General features: G+C 39.8%; 1 protein-coding gene across 1 annotated transcript; it reads left to right on the top strand.

The window, feature by feature from the left end:
- Positions 1 to 762: 762 nt before the first annotated feature.
- CFAP53 (cilia and flagella associated protein 53) lies at positions 763 to 23,232 on the top strand. Its single transcript, XM_033087850.1, has 8 exons — positions 763 to 1,035; positions 4,941 to 5,170; positions 5,654 to 5,827; positions 11,115 to 11,418; positions 15,143 to 15,361; positions 20,351 to 20,567; positions 22,358 to 22,460; positions 22,840 to 23,232. The coding sequence occupies exons 1-8, from the start codon at positions 802 to 804 to the stop codon at positions 23,066 to 23,068; spliced, it is 1,710 nt and encodes a 569-aa protein (XP_032943741.1). The 5' UTR covers positions 763 to 801; the 3' UTR covers positions 23,069 to 23,232.
- The last annotated feature ends 1,285 nt before the right edge of the window (positions 23,233 to 24,517 follow it).

The following is a 24,517-nucleotide window of genomic DNA, read 5'->3' as shown; positions in this document are numbered from 1 at the left end:
GAGAGTACCAAAGTGTCATTCTTAATTGGCTTTTAGGTATTAACCACCACTTTGCTCTTGGCTGTAAGTACAACTGTGGTCTCCATCAGTGCTGAGGGCCCCTTCTAAGTTCCCTGCCTGGAATCCAGATTCTTGGGCCCGATTACCTGCACTTCTGATCCCCGTGTCCTGGCCTGGTCCACTGTGACCCTTGACTCAGACTTGGTTTTCATTGTGCCCAGCCAGTCGTGTCACTGCACTACCAGCTCATCTGATCTGCCCCATCCAAGGGTACCCTGAATCTAAGCCCTGGTTCCTGCCCAGGGCAGTAAGATTTTATTAACAATAGGTTTATTATTACTGGTTGGGTAGGCTGACAAGGCAGTTAGGCTCTCTCAGTCTTGTCTTAGCTGTAATGTAAGAATAACACCCGCTCTGCTGTTCTGTCAGCCCTATATTTATGGGGCCCAAATGTTTTATGTGTGAAAATACCTTGCAAATTACTGTAAAGAACTACACAAATACAAGGTGGTCCTGTGATTTGCATCATCAAGATTAACCTAGAGATGACCACAAAATTGAACCTTCCACAAAATGTCCACTAACCTTTCTCATGTTTTTAGACTGATTACAGGATATAAATAGCAGTCAGTTGGAATGTAATTAGATCTTCGACTTCTGGTAAAGGAGGCTTTTTTCTGCTATTCTGATGAACCCTAGAGGAAGGGGGCGAGGCCAGCCGGAGGCCTGGCCAAGGGCGGGGTGAAGACCGCGCAGACTCAGCTTCTCCCCTGCAAGAGGAAATCGTGAGTGCCGGCGTCTATGGTCACCATGGTAACGGGATCAACTTCCGCTCCACCCACCTGCCCATCGCCCTGCGAGGCGCTCCATGGCAACCAGACTTCTGCGTGGCGGAAGCTGGTCCTGCAGGTTGCCACGGTTGGGGAACCCCGGCGAACACCGCCCTCATCCCGAGGGGACTTGAAAATGTACAGCCAGCGGTTTGGCATCGTACAGCGGGAGGTTAAGGGTCCCACGCCCAAAGTGGTGATCGTGGTAAGCACAAGATGTGTGTGCGGGATCCTACCGCTTTCTGCATCCTCCCGCACTCCAGGCCTAGCTGAACGCAACCTGGCCCCCAGCCCGGGCTCTCTCAAGGGGAGCAGGTGCCTGACGCGGTGGGTTGGATTTTAGAGGAAGGAAGGATAAGATCGCTCATCTAGCTCCCGTACTCCATCCCTCCCCCACTCCCCAAATCCCTTGCGTCATTTATAATATGTAGATTCTTTATATGGAGAATCACCACTTGGGATCTTGTGGGTTTTCAGTCTCCGAGATACCTGAAAAGTTGTCGCCATGCGATGTGGAGTGTGTGTCACAAAAAGGGTGATGGGGCATGTAGCAGGAAGGAAATCTGGGGTCTGGGCTGGCGGTGATTAAGTTTTATGATCTTGGGCTGGTCCTGCACCCCTAGGAAAATTATCTGTGGAAGGCGGATTGGGTTGTGAAGTATGAGTGGTTATAGAGCCCCTCCTGTGTGAACTCAAGAAGTGTGCAAACTAACAAGTGTCCTTGTAGGCCTGGATGGAAATAGGATTGTTTGTGGCCTGTAAGGCTGGGTGAATGCTGCCTGCCGAAGAATTTGATTGGTCCTGCTCAGGACCTCAGCACCTGGATTCCTTTGTATCTACAGGCTAGTCCACGTGTAATTAGCAATTACAGGGGTGTTACTTGAGTATCTGCTGTGTGCACAGCACTGTGGGAGATAAAAGTGTGAATACAATGACCTTGGGAGGTTTACCCTTCGATGGAAGTCTGATCCCTGTCTTCGACTTGCGTATCACCTAATTGCAGAAACAACTCTCATGCATAAAACCATTAAAGGTTAACAGTAGATAATGATGTGCTGTATTGTCTGTGATGGCACTTTATGGGAGAAAGGTCAGGGGTAATAAAGGATACATGTTTATGCTCATAGTGCACATAGCAATTCTTAGTTAATTTATAGACTCGCTCCCTCTTCCCTAGATCCAAGGACTGTAGGATCTGGGTCTGGAAATCAGTACACAGGAGGCTTCTACAGACTGTAGGAGTCAAGGTGGTAATTACAGACAGAGTTCACGAGGGACAGAAACTGATCTCCTTTGGGTTCAGTATCCAAACAGAGCTCAGGGCTGGTGCCATTAGTCAGGTGCCATCATTTGTATTGGGAACCAGTACGGATTTCTATTCCACCAAATGACCACCAAAGCAGAGAAGCAGGCCTGTTTAATACTTTGAGCTTATAGAAGAATAAAAAGGAACAGGTCAGAGTCCGTGCATCTCGTATGTCAGTGTGATAAGAAGTGTAGATGTTCGAGGTTGCAGAGTTGTGGTGGGAGAGGAATAATAAAAGCCACCAGAGATGAGGCTTGGGTGCTAAACAACTCCTCCAGGAGGAAGCAATAAAAGATGTCGTATCTGAAGGAATGGAGAAGCAAAACAAGCAGCTATTTGGTGAGTGCCTCCTAGAGATCCAGTTACTTCTTAAAATAGTTTTAGGAGGACATTTATTTTGATGAGGGGTAGAGGTCAGAATCAACCTAGGATGTAAGACATTGTTCTCTAAGACATTAACTATAAACTGTAATGCTAGAAATGACAATTTGACATGTTACAGTAACAAAAGCCTTCAGTGACTTTGAAAATATAAGGTATTTATAAAATTCTTTGTTCTCCTGCCGTTAGCATGGTTTAGAGTTCAGTGTCCACACATGGCTTTTGAGCACTTGAAATATGCCTAGTCCCATGTTGAGATATGTTTTGGATATATTGGTTAAATAAAATATATTATTAAAATTAATTTTCCCTGTTTCTTTTTACTTTTTAAAACTCAGCTGCTAGAAAATGTGAAATTACAGATCTGTTTTACATTATATTTCTATTGAACAGTGCAGTTTTGACTAATGCCAAGACTGTGCCTGGATTGGCATCACCTTGTTAGACAACTCCAGGTCATACCACACTCATCTAGAGTCTGGGTCCTTCCTGACCGCAGCGTCCTGCACAGGATGCCCCAAGCCTTACAGGGCTTCCTGACCCCCGAGCTACTGCTACTGTGTCTCTCCACCCTCTAACCCCATTCCCATCTTCACTCAAAATGTACCTCAGAGTCTGGTTCTTGCCTTGGTAAGACAACCTTGGTGCTTGGTTCCTGTTCTCAGCCCATACGTCTAACAGGAACCTGAGTTCCTATGTTTATTCTGCCCAAGGTGCACTCTTGACCCTGTGCTGGTTTGTTGTCATTGAATTCATAAAATGCTATACATATTAGAGCAAAGTACTTTGTTAACTGGCTCCAGACTCTAATTTTGATAAGGATTAGCTACTTCCCATGATAGGACCCCAACATCAGCATCTCTCCCCACCTCAGCCCTGCCTTATCTTGTTCTACTAAATCTAGGTAGTTATATGTGTGGCCTGAACCCTGAATCTTTTTATTAAGCTATCTTTAAATGTCAATTTTCTTTCCCCAGGTGACTCCTTTACCAAGACCCAACCCTAGTGTTCTGGTAATCCTGGTAGTGATGTTTTAAGTGTAAATGATCAGATTGACTCTGCCATATGAGTTGAGTTTTGTTACTGTGAATCAGAACCCCAGAATCTCACTACTCACCTAAGGATGACTTGATAAAACTGGCTGGAAATACAAAGCTGAAGACCATGGATTCCATGGTGGCCCTAGGAGGAGCAGAAATTGCATCAAGCCCACGCAGAAACACTTTTTCATTCTTCTTTCCTCTCCCTCCCCTCCCCTCCATTTTGCCTCCCCTCCCCCCAATTGAGACTCTGATAGTGGTAAGCATTATGCTTGTAATACAGAAATGAAAAAGATATAGTCAATGTGATTTTATTAAATATCAATATGCATTCAAAATGGTGTATGCATTTCCAACTTCTTAGTAGATGTTCATATAAAATGAACATATTTACAGAATTTCAAGTTATCCAGAATGTCAGGATCACAATATTTGCATCCAACTTCTGGGCACAATAGAAATAGAAATAAAGTTCTACCACTAGTTCTTATTTTTCCCCCATATTTTTTCCTTCTATGCCTCCTCTCTCCCTCCCTTTCTTTCTTCTGTTCTTCTCACAACTCTTTTTATATATATCCTATATACAGTTGACCGTTGAGCAACATGGGTTTGAATTGCCTGGGTCCACTGATACATGGATTTTTTTCTGTAAATGCCTGTACTGGTTTTATAGGCGGGAGTCCAGCGATGCAGAGGGCCAACTGTATGCATTGACCTACACCGTTTTATACAGATGAGCATCTGCAGATTTTGGTATCGGTGGCGGGGGGAGCAGGTCCTGGAACCAATCATCTGCAGGTACTGAAGAACAGCTTAATTTGGGGAGGAGTCAAAACTATATGTGGACTTTTGACTGCATAGGGGTTGGCGTTCCTAACCCTCCATGTTGTTCAAGGGTCAACTGTACTTAGATAGCAGCGTCTCTTAACTGAAAGTATTGATGGTGGTAACTGTTGCTTACCCCTGAGAAAAACCATGGGATACTGGCTGGCAAGATAAATGTTAGGAGTTAGAAGTCTTCTAATTCGTGTTCTATTCAGGTCTGCCCTATTTGAAGCAGCTTGGGCAAATCACTTAATGTCTCTTGTGTGACTAGATAATCTCTAGAGTACCATTCAAAGTTTTTACTTTATAATTCCATGAACATTTACTCCAACAGCACTTGAGAAATATTTGAGACTAATTTAATGACATCTTAGATATAGGCTCAAAGAATCAAAGAGGTTACACTGTAGCCACTTAAGCTGTTTGCAGTTGTAGCGGGATGTGGTAGTGCCATATACCAAGTTTTGTTTAGTATGAGTATTGGTGGAGGTCATGATTAATTGAAAATATGCTATTGATTTAGCTCTATCATAAGTGATAGCTGTAATTTGTTTTCAGAGAGCCAAGCCTCCTCAAGGCCATGGGACTGAGCAACATCTGGAAAGAATCCGACGCAACTATCAGAAACATCATGCTGTTTTGGATTCCATTAAGTCAATGGAGCGGGATCGCTTGAAAGTTGAGTGGCACCAGCACAATGACCGCAAGTTTATGGATAGTCTTGTGAAAGCAAGAGTCAAGGATGCCATGCAAGGGTTTATCATCAACACTGAAGAAAGACGCAATAAGTAAGGCTCACAGACCTGATGCCCAGACTGTGAAATAGTCTCTAAAACTTGAGACTGACCAATCAAAAATCAAGTGAATTTTAAGAGTAAGAATCATGGCTGAGATATTCATATTCCTACCAAATCAATAGCTGTTGCTTATTTATATTTCACTTGTGATAAACCTATATTATGATAGCAAAAGAATAATTGTTTCATATTTTGTTTCTTTAATTAAAAGCTGCTCATTTTTCTTCTTTTGTTGAAGATATACATTACACATCTCATCTGTATGTGATCAAATAAACTATGGCACAGGTCAGTCTTTTTATTGCTTTACATGGCAAGTCGTTTTATTTTATGGAAGACTGCAATGATCTTTTCCTTCTTACAACATTTATGACTAAGCATACTTCTGAAATCAAATTTAACAAAATAAAAATCAATTAGTAAAATGGTGCATGTGGCATTACAGTTTTAATTTTTTTTTCCATTTTGTTTCAGGCTACGTGAACTTTTAGCATCAGAAGAAAATGAGTATTTTACGGAAATGCTATTGAAAGAAGAAACAGTTGAAGAGAAAAAAAATAGAATGAAAGATAAAACCAAATTATTAAAAGAGAAGAAAGAAGAAGAAAGAAAGGCTTTTGTGGCTGAAAAGCTAGACCAGCAATTCAGGTAATGAATTCAGAAAAACACACACACAGAAACTGAAGTTGGTGTATTAAAAAAGTTAGGAATGCTAATTTACAGTTAGGAATGCTAATTGACATTATTGAAAAATGTAGGCACTGGGGGTTTTTTGTTTTGTTTTGTGGTAAGAACACTTCAGATTTACTCTTTTAACAAATTTCAAGTATACAGTACAGTATTATTGCTTGTGGTCACCATACTATATTCGATACCCAGAACTTCCTCATACATTTTATAAGTAAATGTTTGTATTCTTTGATCAACATCTCCCCATTTCCCTCACCCCTATGCCCTGGGAACCAGCATTCTACACTCGGTTTCTCTATGTTCGACTTTTTTGTTTAAGTTTTTTTAGATTTTAGTAAGCGAAATCAGACTGTATTTGTCTTTCTCTGTCTGGCTTATTTCACTTAGTATAATGCCCTCCACGTTCATTCGTGTGGTCTCAAATGGCAAGATTTCCTTCTTTTTATGCTATGCTGAATAATATTTGATTATATATATGTAAAACAATTTTCTTTATCCATTCATAAATCAGTAGACACGTAGGTTAATTCCATATCTTGGCTATTGTGAATAATACTGCAGTGAACATGGGAGTGCAGATAGTGACATACTAATTTTTTTTGCTTTGGCTATATACCCAGAAGTGAAATTGCTGGATCATATGGTAACATTATTTTTAATTTTTTGAAGAAACTCCATACTGTTTTTCATAACGGCTGTACCAAATTACATTCCCACCAACAGTGTACAGGTTTCCTTTTCTCCATTGTCAACATTTGTCTTTTTGATAATAGCCATCCTGACAGGTATGAAGTGATACCTCATTGTGGTTTTGATTTACATTTCCCTTGTGATTAGTGATGTTGAGCATCGAATCATGTACTTGTTGTTTTCATGTACTTGTTGGCCCTTTGTATGTCTTCTTGGAAAAATGTCTATTCAAGACCTTTGCTCACTTTTTATTTTTAATTGGATTATTTGTTCTTTTGCTATTGAGTTGAATGAGTTTCTTATATGTTTTAGCTATTAATCCCTTATCTGATAGATGGTTTGTAAATATTTTCTTCCATTCCTTAGGTTGCCTTTTAATTTTTTTTTTTAATTTTTTATTGGGGAATATTTGGGAACAGTGTGTTTCTCCAGGGCCCATCAGCTCCAAGCCATTGTCCTTCAATCTAGTTGTGGAGGGCGCAGCTCAGCTCCAAGTCCAGTCACTGTTTTCAATCTTAGTTGCAGGGGGTGTAGCCCACCATCTCATGTGGGAATTGAAACCCACAACCTTGTTGTTGAGAGCTCATGCTCCAACTTACTGAGCCATCCAGCTGCCCCTCCAGCAGCTCAGTGGCAGCTCGTTGTCTTCAATCTAGTTGTAAAGGGCGCAGCTCACTGGCCCATGTGGGAATCGAACCGGCAAACCCTGTTGTTCAGAGCTCATGCTCTAACCAACTGAGCCATCCGGCTACCCCAGGTTTTTATTTTGTTGATGGTTTCTTATGCTGAGCAGAAGCTTTTCAGCTTGTACTCCTACTTGTTTTTGCTTTTGTTGTTTGTGCTTTTGGTGTCATCCAAAAAATCATTGTCAAGACCAATGTCGAGTTTTTTCTTCCTGTTTTCTATGTGTTTTACAGTTTCAGGTCTTATGTTTAATTCTTTGATCCAATTTGAGTTAATTTTTGTAAACTGTACATAGGGGTCCAATTTCATTTTTTTGTGTGTGTATGTGAATACCAGTTCTCCCAAGAATATTTATTGAAGAGACAATCCTTTCCCCATTTTGTGTTTTTGTCCACTTTGTAAAAGATTATTTGACCACATATGCATGGGTTCATTTCTGGGCCCTCTATTCTGTTCCAGTGGTCTGTTTTTATGCTAGTACCACGTTGTTTTGATTACTATAGCTTTGCAATGTAGTTTGAAATCAAATTTGTGATGCCTCCACCTTTGTTCTTCTTTCTCAAGATTGTTTTGGGTATTTGGGGTCTTTTGTGGTTTCATCTAAATTTTAGGATTGTTTTTCTATTTCTGTGAAAAATGTCATTGAAATTTCGATAAAGATTGCATTGAATCTGTAGGTCACTTTCTGTAGTATGGACATTTTAACAAATTTAATTTTTCCAATGCAAGCACAAAGGATATATTTCCATTTATTTGTGTCTTCAATTTCTTTCCTCAGGGTCTTACAGTTTTTAGCGTACAGATCTTTAACCTCCAGTTAAATTTATTCCTAAGTATTTTATTGTTTTTGATGCTATTGCAAATGGGATTGTTTTTTAAATTTCTCTTTCAGATAGTTTGTTTTTAGTGTATAGAAATGCAACTGATTTCTGTATATTGATTTTGTATCCTGCAATTTAACTGAATTACTGATTACTTCTGACAGTTCTTTTTTTGGATCTTTAGGGTTTTATATATATACAATCGTTTAATCCCCAAACATACAATTTTCCTTCTTCCTTTCCATCTTGGATGCCTTTTATTTGTTTTCCTTACCTAATTTATCTGTCTAGGACTTCTAGTACTATGTTGAAAAAAGTGGAAAGAGTAGGCACCCTTGTCTTGTTCCAATTTTAGAAGAAAAAACCTTCAATTTTACACTGTTAAGCATGATGTTAGCTGTGGGCTTGTCATATATGGCCTTCATTGTGTCGAACTACATTTCTATATACCTAATTTGTTGAAAGTTTTTATCATAAATTTGTCAAATGCTTTTTCTACATCTATTGAGATGATCATAAAATTTTTATTTTTTCTTCTGTTAATGTGGTGTATTACATTTATTGACTTGTATATGTTGAAACATCCTTGTATTCCAGGGATAAATCCCACTCACTCATGGTTTGTGACCCTTTTAATGTGCTGTTAAATTCAGCTTGCTAGTATTTTATTGGGAATTTTTTGCATTTCTGTTCATTAGGGATATTGGCCTGTAATTTTCTTGTCTTGTGTTCATGTCTGGCCTTGTAACACTGGCTTTGTAAAATTAGTTTGGAAGTGTTCTTTTTTCTTTAATTTTTTTTTTTTTTTGGAAGCTTTGAGAAGGATGGTACTTTTATTGATTGGCGTAACAAAAAACAAATGTCACTTACACTATCAGGTCACCCCAAGTATGAGTGGGGTAGGTTGTGGATCATGTTCCTCTAGATTCAGTAACAGAATGGCCCCAGATAAAGTAAAATGTAAACTTTGAGTTGAAGTCTGGTAGAATACAGAAGAAATACAAGAGTTCATTTTTCACAGCACATGAAATTTGAATAGGTGAGAAATCCAAAGGTCAACAAGTGTGAGAAAGCTGCAAAACCAGTCATGTGGAGGGATCAAAACATGGTTCAGAGACAAAGTTTTTGCCATCTTCTCTCTCTCTCTGCTGTGAAGTTGCTATGAATCATATAGACTGCTCTAACTCCTAGTAGAGGCCCAGAGGAGAAGGAAGCGATTGCAGTGAGTAGTGCATGCAAATTGCAGATATTTGCTATTACATCGAAGTTATATTTGTGAGAATGAAATAAGATTTTATGTGTGAAAGTACCATGTAAAGCACTCACAAAGAAAGTTTTTCTCTTATCAATGATTATTATCATTAAAATAGATAGCTGTTCTATCAATCTGTAGGTAAAAGTGAGCATCCTCAAATCAAGGGTTCCTAAGATCAAGTGAGTAGATAAATCATTAGGATATAGGAACTTTCATCAAAAGTTCTTTATTGAGCCCATTCTCAAACTTCAGCTTCTTGGTACTGAATTTGATTTAGAACCAGGAAGACTTGATGTTTATAAACATTGCCTTCAATCAGAGGTTCTTACACGTGGCTGCTTGCCAGAGCCTCCTGAGACACTCTAAAAAAAATACAGATTCTTGGGTCTTACCCCCAGTATTCTGATTGAACTAGTCTGGTCTGGGAGGCGGGGAGTGAAGAAGTAGGGAGTTTATTGGCGTAGAATTAACCCCTGGGCGTTCGCAGAACGCGAAAAGAATTCACGAGACTCTACAAAGTGGGAGAGCGAGAGAGCTTTATTGAAAGTCAGGCAGAGAGAAAGGGTGCTGGCAAAGGACAGAGTCCGATAGGTACAGCTGCCTTGATGAGAAGGAGTGCTCGGGTTTTATATTTTTCTAAGCAGGATGTAGGGTGCTTGTCAACTTGCAGGGGTCTGTTGTTACAATCGTCTTCTCCTGGGAACTGACCTGTTCCCATCTATGATGGATATTAGCTTGCTGGGGGTTGCTGTTGCAATTGGGAACTGTTCTGTTCCCACCTATGATGAATGTAAGGTGCTTGTCAGCCTGCAGGTGCAGTGTTAGCCAGGGGATTCAGAGCCAAGCGGTTACTGTTTAAGCTTGCTCCTGCCAGCTTACAAGTTCGCTCCTGTTAACTCTTTGCCTGTCCCATCCTGTCAGCCCACAAGCCTGCTCCTGTTAACTTTTTACGTGTCTCATCAGGGAGTACGAAATCACCCCTAAGTAATTCTAAAGTGCAGACATTGTTGAATATCACAACCCTTAAATTGAAAAGGGGCTCAATGAAAAACAAACAAAAAAAAAGGAATCAATGAAGAACTTTTGAAGAAATTTGAATTACTAAGACTGAAAGAAAGGATGTGGTCTAAACACTTATTGAGAAAGCATTTCTTCTGGAATGGGGACATAAGCATGAATGTTAAAAGGCAACAGTGGGGCTGTTTTCTCAACTCTGGCGGAAACCCTTTCAGTGGACGTGTGCTCTACCAAGAGTGAGTCCAGTTGCAATGGGGAAGCTTCACCATGATATGCTGACACCCTATACCCTTGGATCTTTCTTGGGATGTTCATGTGGGGTCTCTTCCTACCAAAGCTTTAATCCACTTGTAATATTGCAGGGACTCGTCTCTCTTCTATTTCTTCTACAGTAATAATCAGTTACCACTAATTGATCTCCTATTATCTACCAGATATTTATATCCATTATCTCTGATCCTTACTAGAACCTTGAAACAGACAAAGAAACAGGCTCAGAGAGGTCAAGTTTTTGATCCAAGGTCACATAGGAAATGTTAAAACTCGGATTCAAAGCCTGCTCTGTCTGACTCCACGGCCTGTATTTTGTCTGTGACATCACCGTGCCTGCCTCCCCGCTACCCCCTCACATATTTCCTCTGCTTGGATGGTGTGTGTCCAGATCTTGAATTTTCCTCACTTCGGGGTCTGACTACACATACTGACTACAGATATGTACCTAAATAGAGCAGTGTTTCACGAAAGGCTTGGTTTTGCCTTTTTAAAATTGTTCTTTCAGGGAACGCTGTGAGGAGCTCCGTGGTGAATTGTTTTGTATCCGCCAGAAGCAGGTGTCCGAGGAGCGGAAAACACAGATTGCATTTAATGAGGAGCTGAAAAGGCAAAGACTAGTGGAAGAGCAGATGTTCTCAAAGCTTTGGGAGGCAGATCGATTAGCCAAGGAAAAGCGAGAAGCCGAAGAGGCGAGGAGACAGAAGGAGCTAGTGGAGAACACACGCCTGGGGCTGAACGCCCAGATCACGGGCATCCAGGCACAAAGGCGGGCAGCCCAGCAGCTGAAGGAAGAAGAGGCGCGCCTTGTGGTGGGTTTTCAAAATGCTTGTCCTAGGCTGATCAGCCTAGTGGGACGAGTACGCAGTTTGCAGTCTTGTTACTGTACAGTTTGCCTAATGATCTGGGCTCATTCATAGGGCACCATGGGCAGAGCCTTGGATTTCAAGGTCCAGCTAATAGTGCCATCCCATTGTCTAGGGCAAGTTACTTCACCACTGTGACTCAGTTTCTTCATATGAAAAATGAGGCAAAATGTCTTTGTTGTAAAGATGAAATGGGATAATCATTGGCTGTGCTACTGAGGTCTAGTGACAATTTGACAACATCCCCCATTCTTTGATATGGAAATGGACAGTTTCTAAACCGTATGCAAAAGTGCGATACCGTAGCTACTGTGACCCTGTAGCCATCAGCATAGATAATTTTTTTCCAACACGATCATTGCCCCTACTTTATAGAAAGTAGAGCTGTCACTGGAAATATGTGAAAGCACTCGAGCAAGTAGCAATTTTATATGTCTGTACAGCTTGTAGCAACTGATACTTTATTACCACTAAATTTAGGAAAAAGGTATTATTTTCCTGGGAAATCTCCAGTGTTAAAATGTAGAACTATAAGAATTGTCAAAGGTAAGGTATTTTACAGTCCTGGAAGCCTTCTCCCGGTTTGAAACTGTTTCCTTTTGAAGAGTTTAGTGGAAGATATCTAACTATTTTCACTTCCCAAAGAAAATCAAAATGGTGGGCCCCAAACTGCCTGATATATACCCATCCTCTGGTGTAAAGTACCTAGTGAGCCATTTTTACTCACAACATTCTGCCATCAAAATGTGTGGTTTTTTTCTCACACTAGACAATTCTCTGATTTTGTGTGGACGTCAACTAGTGTCTTACAGCTTGATTCAATTCTGACACTAAATGCCCAGAGATATCGTCAGACTGCACAGGTTTAGGGGCTCAGTCCCACGAGACTGCCCCCACTTCAGACGCCCGGCATAAGTAGTGGGTCCCCAGGTTACCTACACTTCTGGTTACAAAGTGACTGCCCCTTGGGTTCAATAATTCACTAAAACAACTCACAGAACTCAGGAAAAGGCTTCATTTACCATTACTGATTTATTGTGAAGGATCTAACTCAGGAAGAGCCAAATAGAAGAGATGCATAGGGCAAGGTGTGTGTGGGGGTGGTACACAGAGCTTCCGTGCCCTCTCTGGACACACCATGTTCCCACCAGCTCGATGTGTTCACCTGCTCAGAAGCCCCCCGAACCCCATCATTTGGGGTTTTTGTGGAGGCTTCATTATGTTTGCATGATTGGTGACATCCTTGGCCACTGGTGACCAAACTCCATCTCCAGCTCCTCTCCTGGGGGTCGAGGGGTGGAGCTGAAAGTCCCAAACCTCTAATCACATGGTTTGGTCTGTCTAGTTAACAGTCCCTATCCTGAAGCTCCAGCCACCATTCATCTCAGATTACAAAAGTTAGTCTTATCACTTTGGAGATTCCAAAGGTTTTAGGAGCTCTGTGCCAGGAACCAGGACAAAGACCAAATATTTATTTTCCATTATACCACAGCTAGCTATCTATTTCTACTTTTATTTTTGTTGTTGTTCTTTTCAAAAAAAATTCTATTTTGTTTTTTATTCTTTTTTCTACATGTCTTTAAAAACCTTTTTTGTTTTGAAAAGTTTTTTGGAAATAATTTTAGACTCACAAGAAGTTGCAAAAAATAAATAGGGAGTTCCTGTGTGACCTTAATAACCAAACATTCATACACACACACACACACACACACACACACACACACACACATACACACACATACAGAGGGTGCCAAAAAAATGTATACACGTTTTAAGAAAATAAAAATCTCTATTAAAATTGTAATACTCAACATATACCAATAACAAAAGGTGAATACAAATCGTGTATACATTTGTTTGGTGCCCCTGGTGTGTGTGTGTGTATTAACATTGCTGTAATAGTTTCAGCTACAGTTATTTCTTATTTAACTAAATTAAAACGTTCTTTGGATTTCACCAGTTTTGACATGCATTCTTTGGGGAAAGAGGTATAATTCTATGAAATTTTATCACATGAATGGTTGTATGTAACCACTACCAAAATCAGGATACAGAACTGTTCCATCACCCAGAGAAACTCCTTCCAGCTGCTCCTTTATGTTATAACCTCCCTCAACCCTAACCCCTGGCAGCCACTGGTATGTTTTTTGTCACTATTATTTTGTGGTTTTGAGAATGTTATATAAATTCCACATTTTTAAATGTTTTATGAACATTTTTAAATGCACTGAAGTGGAGAGTACAATGAACCTCCATGTACCCATCTCCCAGCTTCAGTGGCTGTTCTATTTTGCTATATTGGTTTCCTCTGTCTTTCCCATACTCTCTGTTTTAATGTTTTAACAAATCCCAGATAGCTCATTTCCTTTTTAAATACATCTCAACTGTGCATCTCGGCAACAACATAATTAAAGACACTTTCTTATACAGTGCCAATATCAGACCTAAAAATATTAATAATAATTCATTTTTATCTAAAATCAGCATCGTTTCCATCATTGTCTAAATTATTTGATATTTAAATCAGGATCCGTACATGGTTGTTAAGAGTGACTGTTTATTATTCAAACCACAGCACATTTGAAATAGAAAGGGGCGCAATAAATTCATTGCTTTGGCACAACAGGTGTTAAATTAGAACTACCTGGTGAAACAAGAACATGGTGAACTACTTTAGGGCTCTTCATCTTGAACAGTTTTCCCCCATCCCATCTCTACCTGTCTTGTGGTCTGGATTTGGTTGATTGCTTCCTCCTGGTGTGATTAACCTTACTTTTAAAAAAGTATGGCCTGCTATTCCACTGGCTTTCATGTTCGATACCCCTTGCTTTTCCTCAGATCCTGCTGAGTATTTTCATTTGACCCCAGTTCAGTGTGGATGTACTGCTTATGGCCTTAATGGGAAAATCTAGTACATAACTCCCCTCTCACAAACCAGTAATCGTGGCTGATGTGAGTCTTGGTTAAATCAAGTTAAATTGGGATTTGTATTTGATCCTCACTATTACTATGTCATCTCCTGTCCCAGCTAGGTAAGTACCTATCTCTTCAGGAGAGTTCTGCTACCTCTAGCAGGAGGACTAATGCCTTAGTTATACCAGATTTTCTACCAAACCCAGAATGCCCAGCAGCATTGGTGCTCTGGTTAAAACTGCTTGATTGGCAGCCTGGAGCATCAGAAAGATAAGAATATGTGAGGAATGGGGGAATACTTATAAAAAACCAAATGCTTAACATTAAGTTTTGTATATTTAGCTGATGTGCACATTTCCATGTTTGGACTCTTCTTGCTCTTTAGTAACGTATCCAAATCTAAATGTGCAACTTTGCATAGCAAAATCTAGAAGGCCAGTGCACTGAAATTTTGAGGGTGGTGGTGTGTGATGAGTACTAGGTTTAAAGGTGATTTCTCTTTATACTTTTCTGCATTTTGAACTCAACAACTATTTACTACTTTATAATCACACACACATACGCAGAGAGCAATTTTACAAAGCCTTATTGCTGACTCAGCAATGAAAAGGCGAATTTTATTTCTTACAGTCCCGCTGAATCCAGGTGTGCGTATTTCCAAAAAACCCTTTATTCCCGTCGCTTAAATGAAATGCATTAATTTATTGGTTTTGTCCAACTCTACTGATGCATTGTCTTCATTATTGTTTTACCTTAGGAAAATTACAAAGTTCAGGTGAAACTTGAGAACGAGCAGGAGAATTTAAAGAAACAGAAGACAAAACAGGAAATTAGGACCACTTTGCAGAAAGCCCTCCAAGAGAAGATAGAACATATTCAGCAGGAATACAGGGAAGAGCAGGATTTGAACATGAAGCTCGTGCAAAGGGCCCTGCAAGGCTTACAGGAAGAGGATGATAAAAAGAAGCAAAAGAGAGTAAGACGCTTATTCAGTGCCTATGATGTGCTGGACGAGAGTCCCTGTCGAGCTGTCAGTCTTACGGGAGCCAGCCACATATAGAATGAATCATAGCAGTGCTACTCTTAAGTGTGGTCCATGAACAAATGGCATCAGCAGCACCTGGGAGGATGGTAGAATTGGAAATTCGTAGGCTCCAGCATCAGAATTTACAAATCCAGATCTTGGCCGGGGTAAGAAATCTGTGTTTTAACAAGCTCCCCCAGGTGATTCTGATGCTTATTGAATTTTGAGAACTCCTAATCTATAACATGGTGTTAGCACTGCGATAGCAGGATGGGACTGCAGGAAGTGGGGGGATTAAATATGCCTGGAAGTTGGGGGAGACATCACTGAGAAAGTGGTATTTGAGTTGGACATTGAAGGATATGTACGTTTTGTCAAGTAAGGAGAGTAGAGAAACACCTTCCAGTATTTATTTAGCTGTCTGTTCCTTTGAAATTTGTGTTGCACTCCTAAGGGTGTTGTGCTTTTCCTACAGTACGATTTTTTATAGACATAATTTTTACAACAGTTTTAGGTTCACAGTTAAATTGAGCAGAAGATACAGAAGTTTCCCATATACCTGCTGCCCCCAGAGAGCCCCCCCATTATCAATATCCCTCATCAGAGTGGGACATTTGTTATAATTGATTAACCTGCGTTGGCAGCATTCTCACCCAAAGTCCATACGTTAAGGTTCACGCTCGGTGTTGTGCATTCTATGGGTTTGGACAAATGTATAATGATGTGGCCACCTTGACAACGTGATGCTGCAGAGTACTCCAATGGCCTAAAACTATCTCCATAGTTTTGCCTTTTCCAAACTGTCATATAGTTGGAATGATAGCGTATATAGCCTTTTCAGAGTGGTTTGTTTCGCTAAGTACTATGCATTTAGGTTTCCTCTGCATCTTTTCATGGCTTGATAGCTCATTTCCTTTCAGCACTAAATAATATGCCATCGTCTGGGTGGACCACAGTTTGTTTATGCATCACCTACTGAAGGACATCCTTGGTTGTTCCAAGTTTTGGTGATTATGAATAAAGTTGCTGTACTCTTTCATGTGCAGGGTTTTATGTGGACCTAAGTTTTTAATTTGGGTAAATACCAAGGAGCATGATTGCTGGGTCATTTGGTAAGAATATGAGTAGTTTTGTAAGAATCTGCCAAACTGTCTTCTAAAGTGGCCGTACCATCTTGCATTCCGACCAGCAAAGAGAGTTCCTGTTGCTCCACACGCTGACCAGCATTTGGAGTTGTCATTGTTCTGGATTTTGGCCATTCTAATAGGCGTGTAGTGGTATCTCACTGTTGTTTTAGTTTGTGTTTCTCTGATGACATATGAGGTGGAGCATTAAGGATTCTGAACCCAATTTCAGTGTGTAGAGGTGGGGGTTCCCCCCACACACTGTCTAGCAATGCTGGGGACACCATCTGGGTGTCCCACCATTCAACTCAACTCTGACACTCTTTACCCAGAGATAGCATCAAATTCCACAGGTAAAGGGCTTAGTCCTACAAGACTGGCCTCTACTTCAGATACAAATTTGCAAGCCCAGGTTAACTGTCCTTCTGACGAACTGGCTACAAATTGGAGCTTCCAACAACCCTCTCCAACTCAGGATGCCAATGGCACAGTCAGGTTTATGACCAACATGAATCAGAGGTACCCACAACTCCCTCACTGGGTCTGATTAATTTGCTAGAGCAGATCACAGAACTCAGGAAATTTGTTTACTCACTAGGTACAGGTTTATTACAAAGGATATCAAAGGATACGAATCAACAGCCAGATGAAGAGATACATAGGTTGAGGTCCTAAACAAAGCAGCTTCTGTCCTCCTATTGTCTAGGCCCAGCACAGTGGAACATGAAAGTGTTCCCCAACCTGGAAGCTTTCTGAACCCTCTCCTTTTGGACTTTTATGGAGGCTTCATTACATAGGCACAATTGATTAAATCATTGGCCATTGGTGATTGATTCAACCTTCAGGCCCTTTTCCCTCTCAGGAGGTCAGGGAGGAGGACTTGCAGTTCTAACCCTCTAAACACGATTGGTTCCCATGGCAACAGCCCCCCAACTTTAGGTGCTGTCCAAAAGTCACCTCATTAACATAAGACACCTTTTTTGCTCTAATCACTTAGGAAATTTTAAGGGTTTTAAGGTGCCAGAAATGGGGGCAAAAACCAAATATATATTCCTTATTGTAAATTGTTCACACTATGAAAGCATCATGAAATCATATATTATGTGACCTTTTGACTTGCTTCTTTCACTTAGCATAATGTTTTCAAAGCTTATGCATGTTATAGCATGTATAAGCATTTCATTCCTTTCTATGGCTGAATAATATTCCATTGTATATAAATACTGCATTTTGTTTATCCATTTGTCAGTTGATGGACATTTATGTTGTTTCTACTTTTTGGCTACTTTGAATACTGCTACTATAACATTCATGTGTAGATTTTTATTTGGACATGTGTTTTTGTTTCTCTTGGCCATATACCTAAGGTAATTGAGTCCTAGGGTAACTCTATGTTTAAGCTTTTGAGTAATTGCTAATTGTTTTGCAAAATGGCTTCACCATTTTACATTCTCACTACCAGTATTTGAGGGTTCTGATTTCCCCTCCCCTTTTTCCTGCCTCTCTCCCCACCCCAGTTCAAGCTGTTGTTTCTCAGTGTAGTTGTGTAGGACACAGTTCCCTGGCCCATGCCAGTATTATGAGCCTTGCGCTCCCCTCCCTCTGAGGAAGTCGATTTCTGGTCATTGGTTGGCTGCTCATAGCAGCTCATGGCCGCTCACGGCAGCACACAGCAGCCTGTGGCTGCTCACGCCAACCTCTGGCCGGCTGCTTACGGCAGCCCAGCTCCAGGGAGAGCTGTTGTTCACAATCTTAGCTGTAGAGGCCACAGCTCCCAGGCCCATGTGGGCATCGAACCAGCGATCTAGTCATTAGGAGCACACGATGCTCCAACCACCTGAGCCATTGGGCTGGCCCTCTGATTTTTTACATGCTAATTAACACTTGTTATTGTCTGTCTTTTGTATTTTAACCATCCTAATGTGTCTGAAGTGGTATATCATTGTGATTTTGATTTGTACTTCCCTAATGACTAATGATGTTGAGCCTCTTTTCCTGTGCTTATTGGCCAGTTCTATATCTTCTTTGGAGAAGTCTATTTGAAGTCTGTTGTATAGACTTCTTCAAGAAAAAGTCTATTGAAGTCATTTGCCCAATTTTTAATTGAGTTATTTGCCTTTTCATTATTGAGATGTAAGGTTTTTTAATATGTTCTACAAATCCTCTTACCTAAGTGGTTTGTAAATATTTTTTCTCATCCCATGGGTTGTCTTTTCAGTTTCTTGATGGTGACTCTTGAAGTGCAAAAGTTTTAAATTTCGATAAAGCCCAATTTATCTATATTTTCTTTTGTTGCTTTTGGTGTTATATCTAACTAAAATAACACTTCCTACCTCAAGGTCACGAAAATGTGGTCCTGTGTTTTCATCTTTGAGTTTTATAGTTTTAGCTCTTACATTAAGGCCTTTGATCCATTTTGAATTAAAGTTTGTATATGGTGTGAAGTAGAGGTCCAACTTCATTCTTTTGCATGTGGATATCCAATTGTCCCAGCACCATTTGTTGAAGAGACTTTTCTTCTCCATATTGAATTATCTTGGCAGCCTTGTCAAAAATCAGTTGACAGTAAATGTGAGGGTTTATTTCTGGACTCAGTTCTATTCATCTATATTTCCATCCTTATGCAGTATCACATATCTATATGTCTTGATCACTGTAGCTTTGTAGTAAGTTTGAAATCAGGAAATGTGAATCTTTTAACTTTGTTCTACTTTTTCAAATTGTTTTGACTATTCTGGCTCCCTTGCATTTCGGTATGAATTTGGGATCAGTTTATCAATTTCTGCAAAGAAGCCAATTGGGATTTTGATAGAGATTGTTTTGAATTCTATAGACCAATTTGGGGGTAATTGCTGTTTTAACAATATTGTTTACTGATCCATGAACATAGGATGTCTTTCCATTTACTTAGGTCTTCTTTAACTTATTTCAATAATGTTTCTTAGTTTTCAGAGTGTAGGTTTTGCCCTTCTCTTGTTAAAATTATTTTTAAGTAAGTATGAGACTATGTATTCAAGCCATTTTGAGGGTGCAGCTACACCCTCAGACCTTGCTGGTCCTCCTCAGATCAATGATGTTCTCAAAAGAGATTGGATTAGAGATTGGACGGAACAACACAAACATAATACCATGAAAGACGGAGAAGCCAACTGAAAATATTTTTGTTGTAAAGCCCAGTTCACAACCTTAGCTGCACATTAAAATTATCCAGGGAACTTAAAAGCTATCCATTAAACAGAAATCTCTGGGGGTGAGACTCAGCCCTTAGTACTTTTTAAAGTTCCCCAGATGCTTCCAAAGTGTAGCTAAGACTGAGAATTGCTTTTATAAAATATCAGTGACTCATCCTCTCGTCAGAGACGGTGCTATAATAATAGTGACTTATTTTGTTTATCAGGTTAAGATTCCATCTACCTAAATTAAAATAAATGAAAATAAAGTTGTATAATTGCAAATTATTTGGGAACTGCTTTGAGAAACACTTTGGGAAAGTATTTGTATTGACTTATTCAACAATGTGCTTTTGAACATTTTAAACAGATACAAAGAATAGTACAATGAACCCCCATGTGTCCTTCATCTAGCTTCAACAACCATCAACTAATGGTCATTCCCTACCCGTTCCGTACCCATTCCCTATCACTACACCTGAATATTCTGAAGTAAACCCTGAACATAGTATTTCATCTATAAATGTTTCAGTATGTAGTTCTAAAACACTGAGATTACAGCTCTGAAAGCTTGTTTGCAAACACCCTCAGTCTCATTATCACACCTAATAGTTTTAACAACATGAAGTAATTTTTATTTTACATAGGTAGATATGGTAAGAGAACAGAAGATATATCGTCAATATTTGGCACAGCGGCGAGAGGAAGAAAAAGCTCAGGAGAAGGAGTTGGACAGAATATTAGAGGAAGAGAAGGAAAAGAAGTCGGCTGAGAAAAACAAGCAGCTGAAACTTGAAAAGGAGGCAAGGAAACAACTTGTGGATGAAGTCATGTGTACAAGAAAACTTCAAGTTCAAGAAAAGTGTAAGGAAGTGAATTATATCTTAGTTGGGACTTAATTCAATTTAATGAGCAATCAAAATATTTATTAAGTGAGCATTATGTATGAAATACTATGAGGGATGTAAAAAGGATGAAGGCAAGATACCTGCTTTGCAAAACTTATCTAATTGAATACATGAAGTATAAACATATAAAGAGTTTTATATTCTGGCAGACTCTGAGCAGTCATGGGGGAGATTATCTCAAAGTTAAAGGAACAGTATGTCCTTTGGTCTGTGTGCCTTAGTCATTGTAAAGGACAGTGAGAAGGTAGGGCAGAGACACACATCTCTCCTCCCCAAACCCCCTTTTTATCTGTTCCTCTTTTCTTTCTGCAGGTATCTCCATACCTCCCTACCTGCATACTATTGCTTGGGTAGTGTTCTCTGCCTATTATGCTTTTGACCTTGAGAAATTCTGTACATCCTTCGAGACAGCTCAAATGTCTCATTCCTTGAGAGGCCCTCTGTGTTCCCCTATTCATAGTAAATCCTCTTTCTGGAGCTCTCCCTGCGTCTTGCTGATGTCTTAGCACACAATTGTATTCCCTCAGGTTTTGGTTACAAAAGGAAGTACTTGTAGGATGAACAGTCACCTCCAGGTTTCTGCCATTCCACGTCCAGCCCAATGAACCAGAGAGGCAGTAGACGGATAGATTTGCTGTTAGGGTACCATTAGACTTCACATTAGTTGTCTTTGTAAGACAAAATTCCTCTTGGTTCCATTGATTAATTCTCCACTCCAGGAATTGAAACAGCAGTTGGAAATTAAGTCAGTATTAGACGGAGTTTTAGGAAAATGAGAAGAACACTAATAAGCTGAAAAGATTTCTGTACTCACTTATGATAAATGTTTTAGAATATATAGAGGAAACCTAGAAAATTTAAATATTTGGGACCATTTATAAACAAGGAAACAAGATCAACCATAATTCCACTAACCCAGGAATAGCTGCTACAACTTTGTGTATTTCCTTCCAGTATTTTTTCTATGTGTATAATTTCTCTTCACAAGTCAGGATCATGTTATATATATTGTTTTTCCACTGAATTTTCCACTTATTGTAAACAGTATTCTAGGTCATTTTTCTTCAAGTATAAGATTTGTAATGCTGCTTAAAAATCCATTATAAAAATGGACCATAATTTATTTTACCTAAACACAACTAATTGACTTTCAGATTGTTTTGAATCTTTTTACTACTACTTTAGCATTGCAGGTTATTATCTCTGTAAATAATTTTTTTTTGGCTCATATATGATTATTTAACATAAATTCCTGTAAGTGGATTTTGGGACCAAAGATAGCTACATTTCAGATGTATATTGCCCAGTTGTATTTATTCTTTTGTGAAATCCGTTGTGGGTTTTTTTTTTTTTTGTCATTTTTTCCTACTGGTATAGTTCAGTTTTTCTTATTTAATTTATAAAAGCCTTTTAAGGCTTTCTTCAATATTTTCATGAAATATCTCATTGACATAAAAAATGGCAACAGAACTATTTGTCTTCAAGAAAAGAAAGGTAAGGACTGTTCTAACAGTGATAATCTGGTTTGAAAAAAGCTGGTGTAGATACTCCACAAAAAATGAATAAGAGACAATCTGTGTAGATCACAGCACATATGACCTAAAACCCTATTCTGTCCTCAGTGGTGATCCAGCCCAGTAATTCTAAGCTCTGCCTTTCTAAAAACAATATGGCATTGATGCCCAGAAAGATGTCAGCAAGTCTTGTCTGAAAAAGTCACTTAGCAAAAATTACTGTCTTCCGTAGTGCAACGAAAAGCAAAAGAACAGGAACAACGTGCTATGGAGAAGGAAGTTATAAATGAAGGTCTGAAAGAGCTTAATCGTGAAGAGAAGGAGAATTTTGCAAGGTATGACTTTGTTTTCTTTATTATTATTTACTACCTAAACATAAAAAGGGCTAGAAAACTGGCAGGCTAGCCTGTTCCCAGTTTTATCCAATGTTGAAGAGGAGTGAGAAAGGGGATGGAGAAAGGCCAAGGACCCTCTCCACATTGCCGTAAATATTTTGAAATATTCCCTCCCTAAAAATCCACATTTGTTCTAAGATTATCTTAATTATTATTGTTTAATAAACACATGATTGATTTTTTCATCTATTCCCCATTCACCCTGATTTTAATGGGTATTTAAATTTGACATCATAAATTACCTTTTAATTGTAATGCCCAAAATAAATCCAAATGCTTACTTTTATAACTTTATCTTTTGACATTTCCAATACTTTAGACGCTCTGGGTTAGCCCAGGAGTACAGGAAGCAACTTCAGATGCAAATGTCTTACCAGCAGCAGGCCCGGGAAGCCCAGAAGGAAGAGGAACGCCGAGAGTTGGAAGCAGGGATAGCAGCAAACAAGATTTCCCAGGAAAAGATCCAGGAGATTCTGTCCACCCATCAAGTGCTGCCTCGAAACACCCATCCTATGAGGAGGGCATGCCCCAATAAGCTGCCACCATAGTTTTGTAAACATCACATTTTTCCAGTGTTTTCACATTTTTTACTATTTATGTTTGATTCTATGTTCCTTTTAACCCATGGATAAACTGTTTTTTCTCCTCTGAATTTGCATAATGATACATCAATTAAATATCCCTCTTTTTCGATTTCATAGACTTACAAATCTGAATGATCTACCTCATATCACACAATTATTTTCCTGACTTACCCCCTTGCCTACCTTTCTTGTTCTTTTTATTAATAGCTACACTTTCTTGTATCTCTCTACCCATATGCCCATTTCCTCTTGCCTCCTTTCTCTTCTCTCTCATAGACGTGACTCACAATATTAGCAGGGCATTTTTGCAGGCAAGCTGGAACTGTCAGCCACTTTAATTAACCCACTTATACAGTCATTAAACAAATATTGACTGAGTGCCTCTAATGTGCCAGACACTGTTCTGGATCCTGAGACTTCAAAGCAAAACAAACCTCTTGATTTCACAGAGCTTACATCCTAGTGGAGGAAACCAAGAGATATATGTTAAAAGCTATAAAGCAGGAAATGGCAGGAGTGCTATTTTATTTTATATGTAGTGGTCAGAAAAAACCTTTTTGAGCAGTTGATATTTGAATGAACCAGCCACGTGGTTATCTGGGGGGAAAATATCCGAGGCAGAGGAAAGAGCCAGTGCAGTGGTACCGGGGAAAAAGTCTTCTTGTGCATTTGAGGTGTAGTATTTGTGCTGGAGGAGAGTGAGTGAGGAGAGAGTGAGTGAAGAGGGAGAGGTAGAAGATTAATCAGAAAAGTAGTGGGGGCCAGATGATGTAAGGCCTTGGAGTCATGGCTTTTACGTGGCTATAGGAAACGTAGAGGGTTTTGAACAGAGGAGAAACATGGCATGATGTAAGAGGGTTGCTGGTCACTGTGTGTGGAGAATAGACTTCAGGGAGACAGAAACGGGGATTCAGTGGAGAAGTGATCACAGTAACCCAGGTGAGGGTGATGGTAGTGTGGTAGCCAGCCTCCAAGATGGATCCTAATGACCCTCTCCTTCTGTATTTCTGCCCTTTTGTAGTCCCCTTCCATCCTACATCGTGCCTGTCCTATGAGACCAATAGAATACTGCAGAAGCAATAAGGTATAACTTCCAAGTCTGGTTCATAAGAGACACTGCAGCTTCCATCTTTGTCTCTTGGATTGCTTACTCTGAGGGAAGCCAGCCAGCTGCCATGTTGTAAGGATTGGATGCTCAAGAAGCCTTCTGGAGAGGCCCATGTAAGGCACTGAAGTCTCACCAAAAGGCGATCTACCTTGCTAGCCATGTGAGTGAGCCACCTTGGAAGAAGATGCTTTAGCTCCCACACCCGTTTAGCCTTAAGATGACTGTAGCCCTTGACTGACATCTTGAGTGCTCAGTTAAGATGTTCCCGAATACCTGACCCCCAGAAACTGAGAGGGATAATAAAT

The sequence above is a fragment of the Rhinolophus ferrumequinum genome, chromosome 19, assembly GCF_004115265.2.
Source record: "Rhinolophus ferrumequinum isolate MPI-CBG mRhiFer1 chromosome 19, mRhiFer1_v1.p, whole genome shotgun sequence".
NCBI classification, from domain to species: domain Eukaryota; kingdom Metazoa; phylum Chordata; class Mammalia; order Chiroptera; family Rhinolophidae; genus Rhinolophus; species Rhinolophus ferrumequinum.
This window is presented reverse-complemented; position numbering and strand designations above follow the sequence as displayed.

Coding starts and splice junctions, on each gene's coding strand:
- CFAP53 (XM_033087850.1), top strand. CDS start 802: ATGGTCACCATGGTAACGGGATCAACTTCCGCTCCACCCACCTGCCCA. Junction 5,171..5,653: donor ACTGAAGAAAGACGCAATAA/GTAAGGCTCACA, acceptor ATTTTGTTTCAG/GCTACGTGAACTTTTAGCAT. Junction 20,568..22,357: donor ACTTCAAGTTCAAGAAAAGT/GTAAGGAAGTGA, acceptor TGTCTTCCGTAG/TGCAACGAAAAGCAAAAGAA.